The 25,570-nt window shown below is 31.9% G+C and overlaps 3 protein-coding genes across 4 annotated transcripts; all 3 read right to left on the bottom strand.

Annotated features, from left to right (window-relative positions):
* Positions 1-7,034: 7,034 nt before the first annotated feature.
* On the bottom strand, positions 7,035-7,382 carry LOC139842673 (serpin-Z4-like). The gene has a single exon (XM_071832791.1). The coding sequence runs from the start codon at positions 7,380-7,382 to the stop codon at positions 7,035-7,037; it is 348 nt and encodes a 115-aa protein (XP_071688892.1).
* Positions 7,383-10,148: 2,766 nt separating this feature from the next.
* On the bottom strand, positions 10,149-13,208 carry LOC139845159 (uncharacterized). 2 transcript variants are annotated; one of them, XM_071835382.1, is made up of 8 exons: positions 13,051-13,208; positions 12,649-12,810; positions 12,236-12,309; positions 11,537-11,865; positions 11,015-11,252; positions 10,682-10,748; positions 10,514-10,552; positions 10,149-10,377 (listed from the first exon to the last, which is right to left on the bottom strand). In XM_071835382.1, the coding sequence occupies exons 2-8, from the start codon at positions 12,699-12,701 to the stop codon at positions 10,314-10,316; spliced, it is 864 nt and encodes a 287-aa protein (XP_071691483.1). In that variant the 5' UTR covers positions 12,702-12,810; positions 13,051-13,208; the 3' UTR covers positions 10,149-10,313. The 2 variants fall into 2 exon arrangements, with proteins under 2 accessions (XP_071691483.1, XP_071691485.1); XM_071835384.1 differs by lacking the exon at positions 13,051-13,208 and having other exon boundaries at positions 12,649-13,036.
* A 3,457-nt stretch (positions 13,209-16,665) lies between these two features.
* On the bottom strand, positions 16,666-18,117 carry LOC139845158 (importin subunit alpha-1b-like; the record flags this gene model as incomplete). The annotated part of the gene is made up of 6 exons (XM_071835381.1): positions 16,666-17,082; positions 17,178-17,296; positions 17,392-17,550; positions 17,656-17,769; positions 17,884-17,958; positions 18,064-18,117. Coding segments are annotated over 6 exons (882 nt in total), but the record flags the coding sequence as incomplete, so codon positions are not given.
* Positions 18,118-25,570: the final 7,453 nt, after the last annotated feature.

Genomic DNA, 25,570 nt, shown 5'->3' with positions numbered 1-25,570 from the left:
CTTCTTCCTGTCTCCAATGATTGAGGAGGCTACGAACCCATCCCCTATCCATCCAGAATAGATGATGGCTAATTGGTTGATCCATTCCAGTTACACTACCTTCGGAGTTTGAGTGAAAATCCATATCGGAATAGCTGTCAGCATCTGAGGAATTCGAACTAGATGCGGAATTCATCTTACACGGTTTGGATAAAGGATTTTTGATATAAATTGATTTTTGGATATCGGATGATATTCTAATTACATAGAATACCTATATATAATACAAGGGGTCCGTAAATTACGGAGGAACTTTTCGAAAGCTGTCAGGCAAAGTTTACAGTAACATATACGCTGAGATATAAATTAGCAGATACACTAAGATACGAATTTTGTCTATATACTATTCATGCAATCAATGCAGTAAAACGTGTCTTTGACTAGAAATGATAAGAAATGATAAGTAAAACTTATGACATGCAGACACAGTCGAAGTCCAGACTTACGAATGCATCCTAATATCTATCAGTTAGACACATTAATGCAAGACCTGATTCGCTACGACCAATGCTCTGATACCAACTGTGACGATCGCTCCAAATCCATATGGACGAACACGTCATTCATCGATTTCATTGCGAGGTATTTGACCTCTATATGATACGTTTTGTAAACATTGCATTCTTTTGAAAAGGCACACCATAAATGAATATTTAAATCAAAGGTTTTCGAAATCTGATGATTTCTACATATAGACAATCACCGTAAATAATAATTTACAATAGTACTTCCGTTGACAATGCAGTCAAAATAAGATACATGGTGAAGATTTGGTGAATGCAACGTTTCCTTGAAAAATATGCCATGTAAGACTCCATGCACATAGCTTGTCTAACATATAAGCAAACGGCGGAAGACTTCTAGGGAACCTGAGAATAAACATGCTAACAAGTGTCAACACAAAGGTTGGTGAGTTCATAGTTTTAATGTTTCGTATAATCTGTATATAAAGGTGGATCACAAGATTTCAGTTGTTTCACCTGAAACGTTTATCAAAAGATTCTACAAGATTGAGCACCCTCGTAACTAAGCTTTAACGTCTATAATAAGTACCCCTGTTTTAACATACATGCAACCAACATGTACAATACACGCAAACCAACGTGTACTAAACTCAAATAGCATACGTCTGTTTTATAGTTCGGGCTAGGGTTTCTATACCTGGAACAGATGGGGATGTCAAGCCCTATGGATCCATATACAACTACTCGCGCCCACCAGTTCTTATAACTGGCAGTTACTAGTTACCAAAGCTAAGGGATTTTCGGTTCAAACTCGGTGTAGAATTTAGTATGTACTTGTATCCATTGCGTTTAAAATAAAGTGCATGTATTCTCAGCCCAAAAATATAGATTACAAAAGCAATTAAAAAGGGAGCAAATGAAACTCACCTTAGCCGCACATGAAGTTGTTCACCAAAATGTGATCGAAACTCCGAATACCCAAATAACCGTAGATCTCAACGTATTATTATTGTGATTCAATATTTCAGAAAAGTACCTAGACGTAACGGATATGATAAACACTAGGTTTGACTTGTGAATATTACCCACGAATATTACCCCTAACCTCCATAGCTATAACCCATAGTTTCCTTAGCTTTATCCCGCTCGAAAAACTTGTTTTGAAGTGACACGCTCATGACCTCGTCGTAGTATTTATGTATAATATTAATTAATAATAATACTACTAATAGTATTAAAATTAATTATAATATTAATTAATTAATTAATTAATTAATTAATTAATTAATAATAATAATAATAATATATAAATATATATTACAGAGGGAGATAGATGGATTGGTGTGTGTATCTCGAAGCAAAACGAATTCAATTTATAAACTTTTCCTGAAATCTGACCTCATGCGATCGCATGGGTTTTATGCCTATTTTCCATGCGATCGCATGGCCCCAAAATCCAGCTCACATTTTTTTGTATTTTTGTTTGTCGACATAATTATTAATAATATATATAATATATTTAATTTATATAATTAATTATATATTATATTAAATTCACATGCATAGTTAACTTGTAATTTTTGTTCCGATAAGTCGTACGTTGTTACTCGACTTATGTCCCGGTTTCGGTTTTTCGAGTGTCCCTTCGTACGCTGAGAAAACTTGTAATTTACATTCTGGGACACGTACCTTTGTCAAAATATATCCTTAAATTATCCCTAAATTATACCACCCAAAGTATATCTTAAACTTTCGAGTATTTTGGTCATTTACTTCTATAAATCATTGTCTCGTTATTTATTAATATAATAGTATTTATCAAACGTTTCATAACCAAGTTAATATCTATTCTCAATATTTATAAACACGTTTTAAAACACGTATCGCAAGTTATTCATATAATTAATTCTTATCAGTTAATATTCCTTATTATTGTATGTGTCCAAATTACGTTATTTAAATAAATAATTCACCATTTATTCCGAATACCGTTAAAAATGAATGATTTCTCAAATCAACGTGGACCTCTCAACAGAGACACGTAATAATATCATAATTCTTAAGAGACTCAGTAAATATCTTTTACTAGAATCATTTGGCATAATCTTTTAACTCTGTATTTAAATATATCAATCAGATAATCAAACCAATAAGTTTAATGCACAGTATCATATCCTCAACACTTTGTTACATTTTCAAGTTATAGTATATGTATCTATATATAATTGTTCGCGTTTCTTTGAGAACAATCGAAGGTTAATTGAACAGTTCAAAATTTTGAGATTTAACTTCATAGACTTTGTTTATCGTGTCGGAAACGTTAATCATACAAGATTAAGTTTAAATTTGGCCAGAATTTTCCGGATCATCACAATATATAAGTAGTATTATTATTATAAAAGGGGGTTTTTACCGTTTAATGACCGGTTTGTCGATTTTAAAACTTTAGTCGCAGTTAAAACCTAATGTTAAATATTAAATATATAAAAGACTTAATTTAAAGCGTAAAGTAAATAACGATAATAAAATTGCGATAATTAAAGATAACGATAATTAAAAGTGCAATTAAATAAAATGACAATAAATAAAAGTGCGATAATTAAAAGTGCAATTAAATATGAAATATATAAATTATGCTTATTTAAACTTCCGTAATCATGATGTTTGACGTGTTGATTTTAGTTTTATTACCATGGGTTAATTGTCCTTTGTCCTGGATTATTCGATATGTCCATACGGATTTGTCCATAATAGTCCATCAGTCATAATCATAAAGTGCGAAAGTCTTCGTCAAATTATTCTTATTTCCGAAGTTAAATATTCCAACTAATTGGGGATTCGAATTGTAACAAGGTCTTACTACTTTGTTTAATGAATACACCAGGTTATCGACTGCGTGTAAATCAAGGTTTTACTACTTTGTTAACAATTACACCAATTACCCTTGAATGTAATCCACCCCTGTTTCAACAAGTCTATTAACTATTAATCCAGTTCCGTGTCCGGTAAAATGAACAATTATTGGTATTTATAGATATCCCGCCCACCGTGCCCAGTCAAGCATATGTGGTTATATATAAATACGTCAAATTATAAGTCTATATATTAAATCAACGAGGTATCATTTAGTTAATATAAAACCCATTAATAGCCCATAGTCTAATTTTCACAAGTGTCGTTCTTTTATCCAAACCCCAATTATGGTACAAAGCCCAATTACCCAATTTTAATATTTAGCCCAACATCATGATTACTTCTACTTCGTCTTAAATAAGCATAATAATAACTTAGCTACGAGACATTAAATTAAAAAGGTTGAACATAACTTACAATGATTAAAAATAGCGTAGCGTTACACGGACAGAATTTCGACTTACACCCTTACAACATTCGCTAACATACCCTTATTATTAGATTTAAAATTAAAATTAAAATTATAATTATAATATATATATATATATATATATATATTATACGAGTGAGAGATAGAGGAAAGATATATGGATATATGATCACCAAACTGCGAAATTTATAGGCATGTGGCCAGCCACCTACTGCCATGCGATCGCATGGAAAATGCTCTTCCAGGCCATACGATCGCATGGCCCCTTTTTTCAGCTCACATGAACTTGTTTCCTAGCTTGCCGACGGTTTTAAATATAATATATAATATATAAATAATTTTAAGAATTATTTAAATATTATATTATATTTATGTGCATAGTTGACTTGTAATTTTTAGTCCGTTGCGTCGAGCGTTGAGAGTTGACTTTGGTCCCGGTTCCGGATTTTCGAACGTCCTTGCGTATAATTTAATATCTTGTATTTTGCATTTTGCGACTTGTACTCTTGTAATTTTGAGACGTTTCTCATCAATAATTTGAACCACTTTGATTGTACTTTGTACTTTTGAGCTTTTTGGTTGTTTGCGTCTTCAATTCGTCGAATCTGTCTTTTGTCTTCACCTTTTATTATTTAAACGAATATCACTTGTAAATAGAACAATTGCAACTAAAAGCTTGTCTTTTTTGAGGGATAATGCTATGAAATATATGTTCGTTTTTAGTATTATCAACACTCGACTAGAGTGCCCAAACCTAATCCTAGGTATTCTCCATCAGCAAACTACTTGCTCTATACCGAGAATGGTGAACCCGAAAGTTACTTTGAGGCAAGAAAGACAAAAGAATCTATACAATGGGAGCTTGCCATGAAAGAAGAGATGGGGTCACTTGAGAAGAATAAAACTTGGTCACACCTCATGATAAAAGGGCATTGCAAAGTAAATGGGTGTATCGAATCAAGAATGAGTTGGATGGCAAGAAAAGGTACAAGGCTCGTTTGGTGGTTAAAGGCTTTCAACAAAAGAAAGGAGTTGAATACCAAGAGATATTTTCACCGGTGGTGAAGATGACTACTATTCGTTTGGTACTTTCTATGGTTGCATCCGAGGACTTACATCTAGAGCAACTAGATGTGAAGACTGCATTCTTACATGGTAACCTTGATGAAGAGATCTATATGAGGCAACCCGAGGGCTTTGAGGTAAAGAGTAAAGAGAAGTGGGTTTGTAAGCTAAAGAAAAGTTTGTATGGATTGAAGCAAGCACCTCGACAATGGTAATTGAAGTTTGACTAGTTTATGAAGAAGATTGGTTTCTTAAGATGTGAAGCGGATCACTGTTGCTACTTGAAGAAATTCAAGTCTTCTTACATAATCTTATTGTTGTATGTTGATGACATGTTACTTGCAGGTTCCAACATATCCGAAATCAACAAGTTGAAGGGATTACTTTCCCATGAGTTCGAGATGAAAGATCTTGGTGGTGCTAGGCAAATACTTGACATGAGTATTGTGCGTGATCGTGTGAAGGGTACTCTATACTTGTCTCAATCCAAATATATTGAGAAAGTTGTAGAGAGGTTTAACATGGAAAATTCAAAGGCTCGTTCTATGCCTTTGGGTAGCACGATAAAGCTATCGAAAAGTCAATCACCTAAAATGGAAGAAGACAAAATGGAGATGGAAAAGGTTCCATATGCATCGGCCGTGGGTAGTGTTATGTATGCCATGGTTTGTACAAGACCCGATATTGCTCACGCACTGGGAGTTGTAAGTCGTTATATGTCTAATCCGGGGAAAGAGCATTGGGAAGCGGTTAAATGGTTACTTCATTATTTGAAAGGTACTTCTAATATGGGATTGTGCTTCTCTAAAAGCAATGTCATACTTAGAGGTTATGCGGATGCTAATTTGGGTGGATGTGACGATTCGGGGAAAAGCACTACGGGTTATGTTTTCACAATAGGGAAGACGGCGGTTAGTTGGATGTCTCGACTACAAAAGAGTGTTGCTTTATCAACCACCGAAGCCGAATATATGGCTATTGCAGAAGCTTCTAAAGAGCTTGTTTGGTTGAAAAACTTCTTAGGTGAGTTGGGTAAAAGACAAGACTATTGCGTCTTGAATTGTGATAATCAAAGTGCGGTTCATCTTGGGAAGAATCCGGTGTTTCATAGTCGTACGAAACACATCAATATAAGGTATCATTTTATTCGACAACATATAAATGATGGTACTTTATTATTGGAGAAAATCCTTGGTACGAAGAATCCTGCTGATATGTTTACTAAGGTTGTTACGACAGAGAAATTGAGGTTTTGCATTACCTCAATTGGTCTTCTAATGAATTGATGAGAGAAGACCCCAACTAGAGAATTAGAGAGTTAATGTTTCAATTCTAACAAGTAGTGTTGAAGACCTTGTATCGAAAGTCTGCTCAGCCAAAGTATGTGTTGAGTGTGCATGTCCCAAATGGAGTTTGGTGGTATAATGGTGGTTTAACGTTCTTGGTTAGATCGTTGATATTTTGGGTTGACGAAGGTTGGGTTTGTTCAAAGTCTCCAAGTGGGAGATTGTTGGAGATATGGAGAACTTTAAACAATTAGAGGGAAGATTCCAGGAAACTCACACGAAGCTTCCACGAAGTTGTTAGAAACTCACATGTAGCTTCCACGAAGTTGTGAGGAAATTCACATGTAGCTTCCACGAAGCTGCCAGGAAACTCACATGTAGTCTCCATGAAGCTGTCAGGAAACTCACATGAAGCTTCAAGGAATTGTTTTTAGCTTACTCCTTAAATCATTCTATAAATAGACCCTCTTGTAACTCATTGTAAACACACCACAAATATTCAGTAAATACATTCTCTAGTTGGTCCGTGGACTAAAGCAAACACAACGATTGCATATAACCACGTTATCTCTTGTGTCGATTTACATTTCTTGCATTTATAATCTTTCGTTCATTAAGTGGGTTAGTAATCTTGTAGAATTACTATCGGTGAGTGATCTTGTTGAATTACTTGCGTTGTTTTGGGTCCTGAATATCCTTACACAAAACAGCTCAAGAAGTATCATCTCTGATCATGAACATGAATGGATAATCCGCCACAAAAGTTACCGGTGGAGGTGGTTTGCGAGGCGGCGCACGCGCTCCCTTCTCTATGTGTAGTATACTTATACTGGCGACTTAGGTTCCTTTTTCTTCAACTTCAATAAAAGATTGTTGCACTATGTTTGAGACATAGAGCTTATCTGCATCAGGATGTGTGGAATCTACAATCCGGGTTAGATCCATATTCAGAGGCTCGAAAGGCAATGTCATTCCCATTTGTTTCATAACATCTTGAGCTTCAAATTTACAAGATTTCTTGAACTTAGGTACCCATAGCTCATTCAAATACCGCATAGTAAGTTCATACTCGTCATGAAATAAATCGTTATTTGAATGAAACACATGTAAAAGATCATGCAATCCATCTTTCTCGTATGGGAGAAAGATATAATTGTCTTGTTTTAACTTTTCAAAGTCTTTCATTCTCAATTTTGACTTTACATATATTTGTTTGTGTAATATTCATTTGAATCCTTAATTTAAGTTGAGATCTAAGGGAAAAATCTCATCCCTTAGATCAATTGCAGATGATTTCTCATCACCTTCAAATTGTGGGGAACTGCAGTACGTTCATGGTCTTCATCACCTTCAAATTGTGAATTATTTTCATGATGATTCTTACAATGAATTGATCTGAAATACATGATCTATATCATATTCCTCAACCTCGTTCATCATCAAATTGAATCAACAACAGATTTGAAGCTGTTTGATTCATGTTCTTCATTCTTCAAAAAGTCAAGGCGATTAGGTCTCTAGATCAATCAAGAATGATTCTAGGAAATGTGAAAATGTAGAAGTCTTCACAATCTCATCGTGAAACCATCTACAAAATCTCAGTTCCTAAATCGAAGAAACGAATACAAATTTCAAGGTCAAAGGTTCGAGAAAAAAGTCAACTGTTTGTGTTCATCATTAAATTCATGAATTATGTGATGACTTAGCTTCAGTTAATGATTCACAAGTCTTTATGGATTGATTTTGAACAACTTTGATGAAGGAATCACAGCTTGAAAGTGTTTGATTCGAACCTGGCCAGGATCGATGATAGCATCTACATTGGATGCAACCCAAGTTTGGAACTCAGCCACATAAGAAGAAGATGCTTGTGTTTGACCAATCAGCAACATATATCTATGTACGTCTTCAACCGTGACCCGTTTCTTGCATTTTTCTTTAAAGATATATAATTAGCAGGTGACATAAGGCAGGGTGGGTGGGTCAATGAACACCCCGCCCGCATTATAAGAAGCAATTTCTTTATTTCTTTGCAACAAGTAAATAAAAGAGTTCACGTTGATTAAATAATGGGAAGCTAGCTAACTTGTAATACAGTTAGTTAGTGGTGTATACCCATCGATCCTAGCTCATTATAGAAGTGGGTGCAAACAAACAAACAAGGGCAGGGCTCTTTTCGAAAGGATTGAAACCTAATAATAATGTTGGGAATGTGACGATGACGATAAATGGCCGGTAACATCAGTTCATTTTTCAACCATCTTGTTGTTAGACAATAGTTAGGGTTGGCCGAAAATGTTACTATGAGCGTTGGTCTATTAGGGTTTTCTAGAGTATCGTGTAAAGCTTACCGTTATAAGAAATGTCATACCGGTTGTCGTTGGCAAAATCTCTTATTTTATTTGTTATATTTGAAATCCAGTTCTTGATAACTTCACTTTCAATGAAAATAAAATGACAAAATTAACAATTTATATCGATGTATAATACATTATCTTTTCTTACACAACTAAATTTAGCTATACCTAATTTATGTATGTGGCGTAAAAATACATAAAAGACTGGACGGTACAACAGAAGTAGCACGAGGTATCATCTATAATTGTACAAACTAAGAACCGCGGGTGTTATTGGCTCATATTCCCTTTTTACATCACCAGCCAAATCACGAGGATACTGTTGGTGGAGACAGCGATCGATGACGAACTCACGCACAATCACAGCCAGATCAACGACAGATTGACGCAATATCACCGCCATGTCGCGAGAAAGATTTAGGAAAGCTCTATTGCCTCCTGGAGCTGAGGTGATTACTTTCTTCAATCGTTATTTTATTATTATCACTTTTTTATCAATTTGATTAGAATTTATAAATTCGATTCTGTTAAATGCGAATATCGTATGAGTTTTCTGTTCATATGTTCAGGCATATGACTGATTTCATTATACTATATGTGAATCACTGTATTGTATTGTATTATAGTGATTGATTAATGATTAATTGCAGAATATTGAAAAGTTAAAAAACATTGTAAAAGAGGGGGAACTATTATGGGGCTCAACAGATATATAAGGCCACTAGTGCAAGGTACATCAATTTAAGTTAATTCAATTCACACTTATATGTCTCTGAATGTATTCATACATACACACAAGTAGACAAATAGCCTTGTAAAATTATAAAAACTCTTATGCCTTATGTCTTAGTTGTAAGAATGTTATACAATTACGAATCTTGTTAATCACTAGTATTGTACTTGTTTGATGGATCCTTGTATATAAACGTTTGCTCATTTCAGATATGCTTAAGTTGGAAGATTTTCTGAAGCCTTGGAGCTTCTCCAGTCAGGTGCTTGTCTCCAATTAGAACACGAGCAGGTAAGTATTTACGAGTCGTTTGATTCGTTTCCATCAGCAGGTTAATTAATTAGAAAAAGCTTAGAAATTTATGCAGTTTAATTATTCTATTGTTTCTTTCATTACAGTTATTTATCTTATTCACTGACATAAAACTGTATATGGTGGATACATTGAAACTTATAGGTAACTTGTGGGGGTGAGCTTGCTGTGTTGTTTGTGGACTTGCTAGTCAAAGCTAAAGTTGACGTTGATGATGACTATCTCGGTTAGCTATTTTTCCTAATGCATTGCTCTTTATGTTAATGTTTTCTTTCTTGTCATGTTTCATACCACCATTTTGAGGTCCTTATTACATTATCTTTTTTGCTGTTTTTTCTGTTGCTGCAACTGCCAATCTTAGATCGTATTAGGAAAATTTACAAAAAGTTCCCCCGGGTTCTTGTCATGGTCCGTCTATTGGAAGGAAAAAGCTAATAAAGATTTGTTGTTTCTGGAAATGGATCTAACTAATTATATCAAACACCTTGATGACGTAGCCATCTTCTTTTTACAAGAAAGAAATAGATAGAAAAACTTTTGCTCCAAGCATTTTAATTTAAAACATTAACATTAATATTAATCAAATCAAATGCAACCAAACCAGTACATATTTTAAGCATTCAACAAACACCGCAAAGTAAAATACCGCAAAGTAAAATACAGCAACTGGTTTTTACTTGTTCAAATCAACGTCTTTCATCATCTGAAAGTTGCTAGTCACAGCTCCAATGAACTCATCCGCAGCAGAACAGTTTGCTTGAACCAAACACGATCAAGACGACTACAATGAAATCGCCGCCGTCGTCGATAAAGAAAAAAAAAAAAGAGTAAGTATGATCGGGAATATATAAGAAAAAGTAGAATAAGATAGAAATGGAAACATAATAATAAAAACCGATAGAAAAAAGAATACTCACGGGCGTCTTAAAAGGAAATGCGCTTTTAGCCATTGTCGTCTGCAATAGATTATATGTAGTAATACATACACACTTAGGCAGGCAGGGTTCATATGTAGTAATAATAATGTAGTAAAATTAGAACAGTAACCATAATAAAAAGCAAGTGTATTAGTATAGTAAACTCACCGGTGTTCATAGGATTGAAGGGAATGGAATTTCAGTTTTAATAAATCATAATCCCAATCATCGTTTGCTAGAATCAATCAATTCAATTCAATTCAATTCAATTCAATTCAATTCAATTCAAAAATAAAAATAAAAATAAAAATAAAAATAAAAATAAAAATAAAAATAATAATAATAATAATAATAATAATAATATATATATATATATATATATATATATATATATACACACACACACACACACACACACACACACTCTCCATATAACAACTGGGATTAATAATTTATTGTCCGAAGAGAGATAAAAAAAAAAGTATGCATGTACGTACGTACCTCTCAAGTCTTTCGCTCCAAAATAAATATCATGGAAGCTGCTGAAATTGGTAGCTAAAAACTCCAGATAATTCAAGAGATCCTGTTTCATAACATTGAATTTATCGTCATGATACTCTTTCAAGTTCACGGAAAACAAGTTGTAAACCTCATCCTCCGTCCATTTGGTGGTGAACAAGCTAACAACTTCTTCCATCATCAGGTCAATGAGGCTTATTATATCCAAATCGAAACCAGCCTGAAATGAAAAGAGAAAGTTATAAAGCAAATTAATTAATTAATCAAATCAAATAAAGATAAATAAAAAAGGAGGATACAATAGAAAATTAAAAACGGAAGTGTTTGTGTCCAGGTCTGTCTGAGATAAACAAAAGGCACTTACTTGTGTTAATCATCAATTAACGAAAAATTATTAATTAATTAATGATCCAACAATATATTATCATGACGTCGGATTCTGGACCTTATAATAAATCAAACCAAAATTCTAATAACTAAAAAAAGAATAGAATAGGGGCGTACAGTAATAAGTTGAATAGCATAGGACCGATAGTCTTCGAGAAATTTGGAATTAAACTCATCCAAGAATATATCATCATCCAGGATCTTCGCACGTCCCTCACAAAACACCGTAACCATCTCAAGGGTTTTGCTATCGCTTTCGACTTTTGACGTGCCAAATATGTACTTGTAACGCATTTGGACCAGTTTAGACTCACTTTTAAAGGGGTTGGCGTCAATCCATACCCCGTCCGAACATTCCAGACGCAAGTTAAGATGGTATCGGCTATCGTTAAACCAATAGCTATCGCTATCGCTATCGCTATCGCTATCGCTATCGCTATCGCTATCTGCCATTTGTTGATACTCACAATCAATGGATCAATCAATCAATCAAGTCAAGTTGTTAATAATAATAGAAAAAGTAATAGTCGTTATTCATTCTTATTCGGCGTCAATCCGTACCCCTGTTCATCTCTTTTTTGGGGGTCGGGTAAATCATGTGCACTTTATATTTTACTCATCCTCAATTTCATTTTTTTATAATGGCTTTTGGCAGTTCCTTATATCAATAATTTAGGTCAACATTGCTCTATGTACAAGTTCTATTTATATTCATATTCATATTCATATTCATAATCATATTCATATTTCATAATTCATAATCAAAGCTGTCAGCTGACAGCTGACAATTAACAATAACAATAAATAATAATGCACCTATTGTAGGGATTTTGCATTCAACAATCGCTGTTTTTCCTGTATCCTTTGCTCCACCACACATATTTGCATTTCTGCCACAATCAATCAATCAATTTATTCATACTTAAATACAATAATTTAAACATCCCTCAAACGATTATCTGGGATTTTAATTTATTCAAAGAAATTTTTGGTATATCAATCAAAGGTGAACTGAAAACTTTTCGGTCGTCCCAAAAAAAAAAAAAAAAAAAAAAAAAAAAAAAAAGAAGACCAAAATCTTTCTAGTATATCAAGGACCGAATAGATTCAACAGAATACACTTTTCGATCGATCGTTCCTATAGAAACACAGAATTTTATATTTTGGGGAATCGATTTCATGTGTTTGTTTGTTTGTTTGTTTGTTTAGAATGAATTAAAGGAACGTACCTGTCACTTATCCCGATATCCATCTGTGAAAATTCACTAACCACGAATTCCATAGTGAAGAGTCTTGATCGAACGATTTAGGGTTAGGGTTGGTGAATGGAAGAAGGTTGGAAATTATTAACTGACGATAACTTGTGCACCGTTGATCGAAATCGTATGATTCTTAAACCAAAACTCATCAAATTTTAGAGGGCAATTCAACCATACACTTATTATAAACTGATTTAACAAGTTCATACCATATAATCAGATTCAAATTCGACTTTCATGCAATACACACAATTCGATAAGATTGAAACATACAAACACATAATCACATAGAGACTCGAGCACTAACACTAATTACACTATCAATACATATGAAATTAACGAAATCAAAAAGTTAGGGTTTTAGAATTTTACCCCAATCAAGAAATTACACGGATGAATAGGTGTAGTTTTTCGCGTAGAATCCGAATATGTAATTGGTTTTGTGATTGAATGATTATAAGTGGGTGAATTGATGATGGAGATGATCGATAATGATGATGATGTATCGATGGTTTAATCGACAGAGAGAAAAATTGGCGCAAGGGAAGAAGAACTTCAACCAGTGATTTAATTTTATATACCTAGTAACTACCAAACAATGACGGAATGCCCCCTAGACTTCAACCGGTCAGTTTTATTAAAAGGAAGGGAGCAAAACTTTATTTTTCATAAAGTTGACACTAACCTGTAAAAGCTTGTTGGTTAAAACTTAAGTCTCCGAAACGTAAAACGGTTAGCGGTTCGGACAGTCGCTAGGTTTTAATTAATAAAAAAAATACGAGTTCTAAAATTAAAAACAGGTTCAAATAAATATTAATAACAATATTTATTAAATAAAAATATTAAAAAAATTATTTCTCTCAGATTGTGACTTGTCCGAGAAAACTACGTTTCGACAAACGTATACGTAAACCGAACACGAAAACGCTACACGAGTAAATATTTAATATTAAGGATAAATAATTGTCAAATAGTTATTAAAGATAATAATTATTAAAATAAAAAATATTAATCCGACATAGTAATGCCTTAGGATTATTTGGATTCTTAAAAGTTTCAAAGGACGTTGCCTATTTGAAAACCGAAACGGTTTCTAGAATAATCTACACCGTATCACAAAAGCACATAATATAACATGAATGTTATAATTATGATTTTTAATTATTATAAAAATATTATTAATTAGGTCAGAACCATATATACGAATATATAATAGTAACGTGTGAATACATCTCACATGTACTAGTCTTAGATGTTAAAAAAAAATTGGCGTAGAAAATCATTGAATTTAATTAACGATCGTCGAGTATTTAACGAAAAGTTGAACGGAAAAAGTCGGGTTGTTACAAAATAAAAAAGGTATGCCCCATGAATTGAACCTTGGACTCCTGGTTGGCAAACGCAACAGCTCACGCTGAGCTACACAAGCCTTCGTTATAAATATGACAATATACATATTTATATATTAAAATATACGGGTCTTTTTTACTGTTCAACACAAATGTGCGGGTTCAAATCCCACTCGTTTTTATTAATAAAAGTTAGTTTTTGGGAACATGATATGTATCATCACTTTTCACATGCCTTTTATCAATGAATGGATATGAAATTTAATGTTGCCAAAAGTAATAACTTTAGTATTAGTATAATCTATGCTTGATTATAAAAGGCGTGGGTTGAGGCCAACGCCGGCAGCCGGCGAGGTGCTAAACACCTAAATTTTGTGCCTCAAAAAAGTCATCCATGTTATGACCATCATATTTTGTGAAAAAGAAACTTTACACAAGTGATCCCTCAATTAATATTGTATTTGCATAACTCAACCTTTGTGTTCTTAAATGTGATTCCAAATTAAACATGGCTTTAAGTCGTTAATGTATTATCGATATATACTAACTCACATAATTGAACAGCACTTTGTGCTTTAACACCTTGTACGTTCCGCTAAAACAATTGTACCCACAAGGCGCACTACTTTGCTACAGTGATTTTTTTCCCCACCTTACTTTCCCCAAACTTTCACTAAAGGCCCGCACAAAAACGCTTGCTCGATTTCTCCTAACCTAATTTTTTTACCCCACGAAAAAAATGCTATCCATATTTCTTTTCTTTTCCCCCCCTTCCACACTGACACGTTTCCTGTTATACAAAACGATTTGCAAAACAACGCAGCACCGCGCGTCCCCCATCCACTAGTTATAATACTGACTATTCAAATACTTAAATCCACATAAAAATTAGTACTTCAAAGACACTTTAATGAGTACAAATACACTTTAAATGATGGATCTGATATTGATGTGACAATTGAGGCTAATATTTGTCACTACTCACTACGCACAAAAATGGAGAGTAAGCTTAATTTAGTGAAGTCATGTTCACCATGTAGATCATTCCCAAACTGTAATTTGTTCATGAAATGCATTTTTAGAGATTTTTGTTGTAAACTAGTTCTAGTGCTGCAAACAATTTGAGGCAAGATAGGGTTAAGCTTTGGTGTCAAGCTAAGCACAGAAAGAGAAGATGCACAAATAGATAATTGAGTTTCAACAAGTAGCACATAAAGGAAGATTCAGAAAACTGTGTTCAAATCAAGGTTGAAAAAGACATGAGAAGAGGCGAGACGACCGCAACATTAAAACGTCGAGACGGGGTCGAAACATACGGTGACTAACGTTGACTTAATATATATATATATATATATATATATATATATATATATATATATATATATATATATATATATATATATATATATATATATATCGGGAAGTAACCAATCGGGGGGAAGCGGGGGGAAGCAAAATTTTTTTTTTTCCTCGTTTTTTTTGGAATTTTTTTTTTCCCGGCATCAAGATCACACAAAAATATGAACATTTAGAATAGACACTTCGTGATGAATGTTATTATTTAGGCAGGAAAACGATCGACAAAAATAACATTCAAGATAATATTGTTCGTGAAGAATATGAACATTTTTTTTTTTTCATGTTTTGTGAAGTAAAATTTAGTCTGATTTAGAGTTTAGGGTTTAGGGTTTGGTGTTTTGGGTTTAGGGTTTGGTGTTTTGGGTTTAAACTCTAAACCGTTCGTGTTAAAAACTCAATCTAAATCCTAAATCTAAACCCTAAACCCTAAATTTCTAAACCCTAATATCTAAACCCTATAAACCCTAATATCTAAACTCCAATAGCTAAAACCTCAACATACGCTCGAAAAACACGATAATTGTTATATATATTACTTCTTCGAGCGTTTTCCCGCCAAAATAAAAACATTTATCACAAAGTGTCTCTACTAAATGTTCATATTTTCATCCCATCTATAATGTTCGTGAACAAAGTTTTTTCAAAAAACGAAAAAAAAAGTTTTTGCTTCCCCCCGCTTCCCCCCGATTGGTTACTTCCCTCTTGATCCTACCACTATCTATATATATATACACACACACACACACACTCACAAGAAACCTTTGTTGACAAGTTTATATCTATAATCACTATTATCGTTTATACAATACAAAAATGTAACACTAAACTACGTCGATTTTTTTTGGCTGATTTTAACCGAATTTTTTTACTTTTGACTGGCGTTAGACCCGACCTTTCCTACATTTAACCAGACTTTTGACTGTTGACCGACTTATTAGTAGACGGGACGGGGTCGAGACGGTCTAGTCACCAAAACGTCGCAACGGACGTCGTTTGGTTCAAATACAAGAATATTAAATATCCCGCAACTAGCAAATAAACTGAACAGTTTATGTGGAAGCATGCACCAACCAAAAAATAAAAATATGAAACACATCATCCAAGGAACTGGAAATTCCCAACAGGTAACAAAATAGAAATGCAAGGTAGCTGCAGCGAAAAACGGAAGGATATAGAAACCCCAACTTAAAGTAGCAAAAGCACCTTCCCTAACATATCACTTTACAGCCAAAATTATTCCACCACCATATATACATGATCATAACTGCAAACCTGAACATGTAAATTCATATAATAACATAAAATATATGATTTTGACCAATACACGCACAGCTGCTATCTTAACCAGAAGCTGGTATACCTAGAGAGACAGTTTTCATACAAATACAAATCAAGAATTCCAGGTGGCGGTACATCTTCCTCTTCCACCAACCAATACGTCTCAAGAAGCTTCACTGATTTTTCACGTATCTCATTGTTATAGTGACTTTCTAGGTTCTCGATTTTCTCCAAACCTTCAGCATAATCAATCATTTGCGCATAAAGATTAATACCTACCGATCCTCCTAGATTCTTCTCAGCTTCCTCAACCTTTAGTATGTTCTCCAGACCCTCTAGACATACAGACACGATTCTGGGGTCTGGACATACAAGTAGGTCACATAAAGGTTTGACGCAGCCTTGACTAACAAGATACCTGCAACAATTGTACAAAGAAAGACGACCATTGATTGATATGCATATATAAACAGTCATGCAAATAGGTAGACACGGGCAAAAAATCCAACTTACTTGATCAGGTCATGGTTTCCACCAGAGATAGCATTGGAGATTGCCAATGCAGCCTCTTTTTTGATGTCGAATTCAGCATTCTGAAGCAATTGAACAATACTATTTGCTTCGCTCACCGTCTGTAGAACAATCACAAAATATACATAACAGTCAAAAATATGCAGGTTGATAATTACTTAAATCCAGTACGTTGAAATTGGACAAGTATTCCAACCTGAATTTGGTCCTTGTTGCCAGCAGTGATGTTTGATATTGTCCAACAAGCTTCCTTCTTAATGCTCTTCCATAATCCAACGCCCTGTTGTTTGGCTTGTTCTTCAAGGCGTAGCAACTCGGTATGGTCAGGAGTCTTCTCTCCTTTACCTTTCTTAACCTATTAATTAATACCAATGCATGATTTGTATTTGGTTAAAACATAAATAAAATACAACTTTTTCAGATTCCAAAATTGTGGTACAATCAAATATTTTGGAATTACCTTTGCCCAACCATGAGTGACAACTTCATTCCCAACATTGGTACAACCGACAAAAACACTGCAAAACTCGAAAGAGACATTTGGGATGGTATATTCCGTTTGAAACACGACATCCTATTAATCAAATAGATAAAATTAGCTAAAAGTATTGAGATTTATCACACTGAAAGACAAACCCCAACATTAACAATAACATTAACTTCCTTAGATAGTTTATATAATCACTACCTTTCCAATGCATAACTTCCTTAGATATTCTCTGCTATCCCATGCAAATGGCTCATCCTTACCACCTCTACGCACCTACATACAAAGTAACAAAATTTGAATCATAAAATTACTATAACTATGCAAATGTAATTCATCATGAAACAAATTTAAAAGAGTTGCATGTTGAAGTGAACATACTAATCTAGGAGCCAAAATATGAGCTAAAACGACAGTTTTTTCAGGTGGATTTTTTTTTTTTTTTTAGCTTTGGTGACGACTTTCATAATCACCAAGGTGTCACCAGATAAAACACCCTTTACTTTCCCACTCAGCCATCCTGATTTATTATTAGCTGGTTGCGACATCTTTTAAGATCTGCATATTCATTAACATAAATCATCAAATCAAAAATCACATTTACAAAGCAACAAAATTACAAACTAATTTACCACCTCATTCACCTATCAATCAATTTAATTTAATATGAGTACAAGGCTTTAAAGCTTTTTAATCAACATACATCATACAATGCACTTATAAATCGCAGTCTAAGATCAACAATTCATCAAACAAAATTAATCAAATCACCCAGATCTATCAAATCAACGTAATTGAATGCATTTAAACAGACGGATTCATTACAACTAATCAACAACATCAATAGATTCATATCGAAAGAGTACTATACCTAAAACCTATCGATCATCAAATCAAATCAAAATCGACCAAAATTAATTTCAATCTCAAACTTTATGGTTCAGAATCACCAACATCCACACATAGCTAACGCCGTTTTTAATCGAAATCGACTATAACTTGAGATTGAAACCACTGAATATATTTTGTACGTATATTTCACGGCGGATGGAGGAAAATTTATTACACAAAAGATCGGAAGAATATATATATATATATATATATATATATATATATATATATATATATATATATATATATATATATATATATGGGTGCTGACCACTGGAACAGCCCGCTAGGCTACGCAGAAGTTTAATTTGATATACAAGTAAATAAGTGGGCCAGCCCACCGCTAGTGCCTAGCCTTTATTACCAGCTTTTTAATAAAAAATTTTAAAAATATTTAACGACCAGTTAGAATTGCTATTGACGCAGCTCATTATCATCGGTCCCAAAAATATGGTCATGACCTCTATCAACAGCGGAAGCATACCATTCAAATATTTGAGAATACAACATGCGAGTAAACTGTCAACATAAAAATGTTGGTGAGTTACAGGTTTAATATTGCAAACAATATTTAATGTAAACCATAAAATTTATGTTTGAAAACATAAAGACTTATTTTAGATCACAAGATTTAATGTTGAAAAGCGTATAAAATGATTATTACATCTTCCGTGAACACTCAGTAACTTAACTTGTCTCAATTTATTTACCCTTGAATTATGTAATATACACTGAACATGTGTATCTTCTACGAAGTACTAGACATTCCCTTAAAAACTAGCACTACTAGCAAGGAATGGGGCGGCCAGGCCCGATAGATCTATCCATAGGATTTGCGTTTACCAGCGTCATAAGCCAGTAATTAAAAGTTACCAAATTAAGGAATATTTTTGTTCAACTTACAATGAATAATTTATAATTTGCCACTTGTGTTCAATATGTGAAAATAAAAGCATGTATTCTCATCTCAAAAAGATTAAAATAAAGTAAAAAGGTGGAACTATAACTAAACTGATAGCACAACAACTAAACTGATAGCACAGCAACAAAACACAAGGATGTGATGATAACTCGAAATGCAATGACCGTAAACCTCAACCTAATTATACAAATTGCTCAGAAATAATATCTGAGACTAGGTCGGGTCATAGTGTAATCATGAACTTGTTGCTCGAGTCTGACATGACAATTTAGAAAAAGTCAACAAAAGTCAACTATAAAGTCAACTCAAAAATCAACTCAAGTCAACTCGAAAGTCAAATAAAAGTCAACGCAGAAAGTCGACACGTCACATAAAGGTCAACGGGTCAACTTCAAAGTCAAAACGCGAATATAATTAATATAATGTAGTATAAATATTTTGCGTTACGTAAAAGTCAAAATAAGGTATTTTGACCGGACGATCAACACAAGATAAACCCATCATCTTATTTGTTCAAAGTCAACGGGTCAGCCAACACTTATGGGTCAACTTATAACCACTTGTGCAACACTTTTATGTAAGAATAATTATATTATATTATTTTTAGATATGTCTTTAACTAGCGTACTTAGTCAAAGGTTTGACCAATTGGTCAACCAAGGTTAATTCTATGGTCAGTATGGTCTATGGGTCAGTTTTGACCCAAAACGTTTCTCAAAAGCATAATCGTTAACCAAAAGCATCAAACACGAAACATATACATATTAGTTAATACATTTAGTGTTAAAACTATGCAGTCAACTTCTGGAATTTTTATAAAAATTAGTACATGTCTGTTTTACTTGAAATACGCTTCAAAAGTTTCGTAATTCATTTGTCTATAACATATCCTGAAATCAAATTTTAACTCCTAGTAGAAAAGTCGCAGTGACTAAAAATGCACCTGACAGTCAAGCTGAAAAAAATCCAGCTCTTTTATAAAAGCTTCTAGAAGGTTTTAGAACTTTAACATTTTGCATAAAACCAAGGAATAATCGAAACGACATGGTTCTTTAGTCCAAATTCAATAATTTTTCGAAACGAACAATCCTATCAGCCCAATTTTCAGTTTAACCTTGTTTATCGTGCCAAAAACGTCACCCTATAGCTTATAAAATCATGTATTTAACAATACGCGTATGGTTTAATACTTTTTATGACTTACAAAGGTTGACCAAACAAAAGTCAACCAATTCTTGACTAAATAAAATTCATATAGTTCAAAAGTGTCACCTTTCAATCTATTACCCATTTCGTTCCCAATTTCGCAAAACAATTCGGTTTAACGAGTTAAATCACATGGTTTATACTTATACAAAAATTACCACTTATAACATATTACACCACTTAAAACAGCTTACTATATGTACAACAAGTTGATATAAAAAGTCTCAAGTCCTTAATTTTGTCATTATTTTTATAACACAAAACATTTGCAAAAACACGAGTTTAAATCGCGATTTACAGCAGCAACTTCTGTGATTTTTAGAAAAATTACAGAAGCTCCAAATCAGTTACCGCAAGTTGGAGATGTTCCGTTATTAAGTCAAGAACTGTGATGACCCGTCCTAATCCACCTGGACGAAGTCTTCAACATCTGGTCCCATTGCGAGGTATTGACCTAAATATGCCATGAATGACTCCAAGTAATATCTTTAAAATGAGCAAATGCACAGCGGAAGATTTCTTTCATACCTGAGAATAATCATGCTTTAAAGTGTCAACCAAAAGGTTGGTGAGTTCATAAGTTTATCATAACAATCATTTCAATATATTAATAGACCACAAGATTTCCGTTTATAAATATATGTACACTCACAAGTGTATAAAAGTATTCTATAAGTTGTAGGCACCCGGTAACAAGCCTTAACGTTCATGTTTTACCCTCTGAAGTACACCAGATTAGGTGTGTTTAAAATAACCTCGAAGTACTAAAGCATCCCATAGTCAGGATGGGGTTTGTCAGGCCCAATAGATCTATCTTTAGGATTCGACCCTACCGTACATAGACAAGTAGTTTAATATTACCATGCTAAGGGTATATTTCTGGTTTAAACCCACATAGAATTAGTTTTAGTACTTGTGCCTATTTCGTAAAACATTTATAAAACAACGCATGTATTCTCAGCCTAAAAATATATATAAAAAGGGAGTAATGAAACTCACAGTATTGTATTTTGTAGTAAAAATACATATAACGACATTGCACAAGTGTAAGGTTGGCCTCGGATTCACAAACCTATTATTCAATCATGTATATTAATACATGTAATGGTAATCGAACAAATTTATATATATATATATATATATATATATGATTTATTAAATATATCATTTTTATATTAATAATATATATACGTCTCATATATTCATTTTGCATATAAAACTGGTAATTTTGTTATGTTTTATGTTTTAAATACATTTTTATGTAAGTATCTATCATTTGTTTATTAAAAATAGTATTTATAGTAATACTAAAATTATATTAATATCGATAAAAATGATAATATTTATAATACTTAATATTACTAAACAGGTATTATTGTTAATAATTATATTAACGATAATAATAATGATATTTATAATACTAACTGTAAAAATATAAATTTTCCGGTTAAAGATACTTAAGATAGTGATTTTAGTAATTATATATTAATAGTACTCATTACAATATAAATAATCATACCTATAATGATAATAATAATAATTTGTAACATTAATACTAATTATAATACTAGTAATAATACTAATAATAATGTTATCAATTATAAAATGATACAAGTGTTACTTTTAATGAAACTAATAATAAACTTTATCATTTTCATAAAAATATTAATGATAGTACTAATAATCATAGTCCTAATAATGATAATAATACTATATTAATAATAACAATAATGTTAATGATATTTATTAACACTAATGATAATAATAATTGTAATACTTATACTTTTAAATATAAATATGATAATAATAATGATAATAATAACCATTTTAATAGTAATAATCATAATAATAACCATAACAATTATATTAACAACAACAACAATAATAATAATAATAATAATAATAATAATAATAATAATAATAATAATAATAATAATAATAATAATAATAATAATAATAATAATAATAATGTTAACAATTAATTAAAAATGTAAACTACCTCAATTAATCGGTTTTTTAAAAAAAACAGTCGCCAGCAGGTCTCAATCATGTGACCTCTCGAACAAACCACTCCCTCTCAAACCAATGCTCCGTTTTTATTTATCTGTTTTAACCCATCTTTTTATAAATAAAACTCGTATTTTCTTCTGTTCCCTTATATTCATCTTCTTAAATTCTCAACAGGCCAACGTTTAAATCATAATCACAATTAATATCAGACTTGAATTACTTCGTAACGTTGAATCTTAAACAACCTGTGATGATTGTTTATATTTACAGAAACAGAATTAAAGTAAAAAAATAAAAATAAAATAGACCTGTTGAAATACGCTTATGAACTCGTAATTGATTTCAAATTTTGAGAAGTTTTTAGTGTACGATTCCTAAATGAAAAAGGTTGAAAATCTTCTTTATAAACTATCTGCATCAACAATTTAACTTAAAGCATAGAAACAATTCCAAATTTTGCTAAGAACAGATCTTTTGACTTTTTTAAAATAATGTTTGACTTCAAAAATTCTTACCCGATATTGGAAATTATGGGATACAATTTTGCAGAAATAATCATTAGAAGATTCCTACCCATACTGCAATTCTATATTTTGAAGTTTGATTCATTGTCGAGGTATTTGAAAATAGAAGCCATAACAGAGCAGACGCATAATAATTTTTTTTTATATTTTCTGTTCTACTAAATGGAATTGGAGTGAACTAAATATATTGTGTGATTATATATAACTTGTAGTTGTTAAAAAAAAATCACAATTGTATTACAGTGCCTGAATTGGACGTCTAACAGATTAATGACAGGATTTTGACAGAAAACTAAATATAATGTAAAATAAATAAAGTATGATCGTGCTTAATAACAATTTCCCTTAAATTATGGATTAGAATCTGGCTCAACACAAGTTACAGATAGATACAAACAAAATCGTTACAGTTCTGATTGTAACAGGTAACAACTGGTACCATCCTTTTTAAATTTTTATATTTTATATAATCAATATTAATAATTAATAAATATAATAATAATAATTATATTAATAATAGAAAATAATAATAATAATAATAATAATAATACGAAAATTTCTTAGTTTTATATTTTATATAATTAGTATTAACAATTAATAAATATAATAATAAATATATCAATAACTGGTTTGGAGGTCCGTGCATCGCTACGGAGACTAAATCCACATACACATATAATTTCAATACTTTTCTTAATCAATAATAAATAAACGGGTTATAAAATAAGGTAAATTATAAGTCGACTTCCAAAAATAGATAAAAATAATCATTACCTTTTGTATATAAGATAAAAATATAGGTAAAAAGTAAGTGGTTAAATGGTAAAGTAATTAAAAAGCATAATATAATGAATGTAATGTTTTAAACTGTGTATTTTTACCTAAAGACTATTAATATTGACCGAGGAGTAACATATAACAATATTTTATAATACTTAAAAAAGTAAACAATTTTTCTATTTTGTATGTAATATTTGTATATGTTCGGTTTCATATTGGCCGGTGGTCTTCACTTGGGGTTGAGAAACGACTTTTCTTTATTGAAGGATAAATGAAGGATTATCAACGTCTCACCTCTCCTATAACCCATACATGTGAGATTGAGTTTTGTTATTGTGTTGTTGTGTACACCAAATTTTATATTTTAAAGAAAAATCAAAGAAATCATTTGTTCAATTACTCAACTAACGTTTTAACCTCCAAAACCCACCAATGGGCCTCTGGGCTGACCCGTCTTATATATTATACAAACAAAATCACTTTTCCATTAATTAACTTATTTCTCCAGTGTTGTTTCCCCTTTCTTTCATCCCATATACCACATTCTCCTTATCATTCTTTTCTTGTTATTCTTTTACTTATCATCTACTAAATGTCTAATATCTAATATCTAATTAGGTAATTAAAATTAGTTCGTTATGAATACTTGAAATATTGAAGTTTTCTAGATATTTTCTAGATCTGTTGTATAATCCTTTTAGCCACACGACTTCATTTTAGTTAATCTAGTTCGTTTAAAAATTATGCTATGGTGTGTGTGTGTGTATATATATATATATATATATATATATATATATATATATATATATATATATATATATATATATATATATAGTTTTTCGACTCAAATTTTTGTTTGTATATTGATATACATAATATGTATATTTATAGTTGCAAAATACAGAGCAACTGTGTTTATCTATGGATTTATATTTTATACTCCATTGTGGTAAGAAAAAAAAAAATTCAGAGCAACTGCGTTTATCTATGGATTTATATTTTATACTCCATTGTGGTAAGGAAAAACCCAAAAGATTTATATTTTATACTCCATTGTGGTAAGCGGAAAAAAAAAAAATTCAGAGCAACTTTGTTTATCTATGAATTTATATTTTTATACTCCATTGTGGTAAGGGAAAAAAAAAAAAAAAAAAAAAACTACAGTTATTTCGCTACTGTAGCTACAGTAGCTGCTACAGTAGCTACAGTGTTTGTGGGGTAGGTGGCGTGGTATGATTGGTGGGTTTTGTCCATATTTAGTAGATAGTATAATATAATAATAAATAATAATAATACTAATAATAATTATACTAATAATAATTTTAATAATACCGGATAATAATAATAATGATATTAACTATAAAAATGGTAATAATAATATTACTCATAATACTACAAATAATACTAATTATAATGATATAATAACTTAGATATATCAATTCTATATATTTAAATAATAATATACTAATATTAATATTAATATTAATACTAATATTAATAATGAAAGTAAATAATATAGCATTTATATTTTAGGTTGTAATTAAATATATTAATA

The sequence above is a fragment of the Rutidosis leptorrhynchoides genome, chromosome 4, assembly GCF_046630445.1.
Source record: "Rutidosis leptorrhynchoides isolate AG116_Rl617_1_P2 chromosome 4, CSIRO_AGI_Rlap_v1, whole genome shotgun sequence".
In the NCBI taxonomy this organism is placed as follows: domain Eukaryota; kingdom Viridiplantae; phylum Streptophyta; class Magnoliopsida; order Asterales; family Asteraceae; genus Rutidosis; species Rutidosis leptorrhynchoides.
This window is presented reverse-complemented; position numbering and strand designations above follow the sequence as displayed.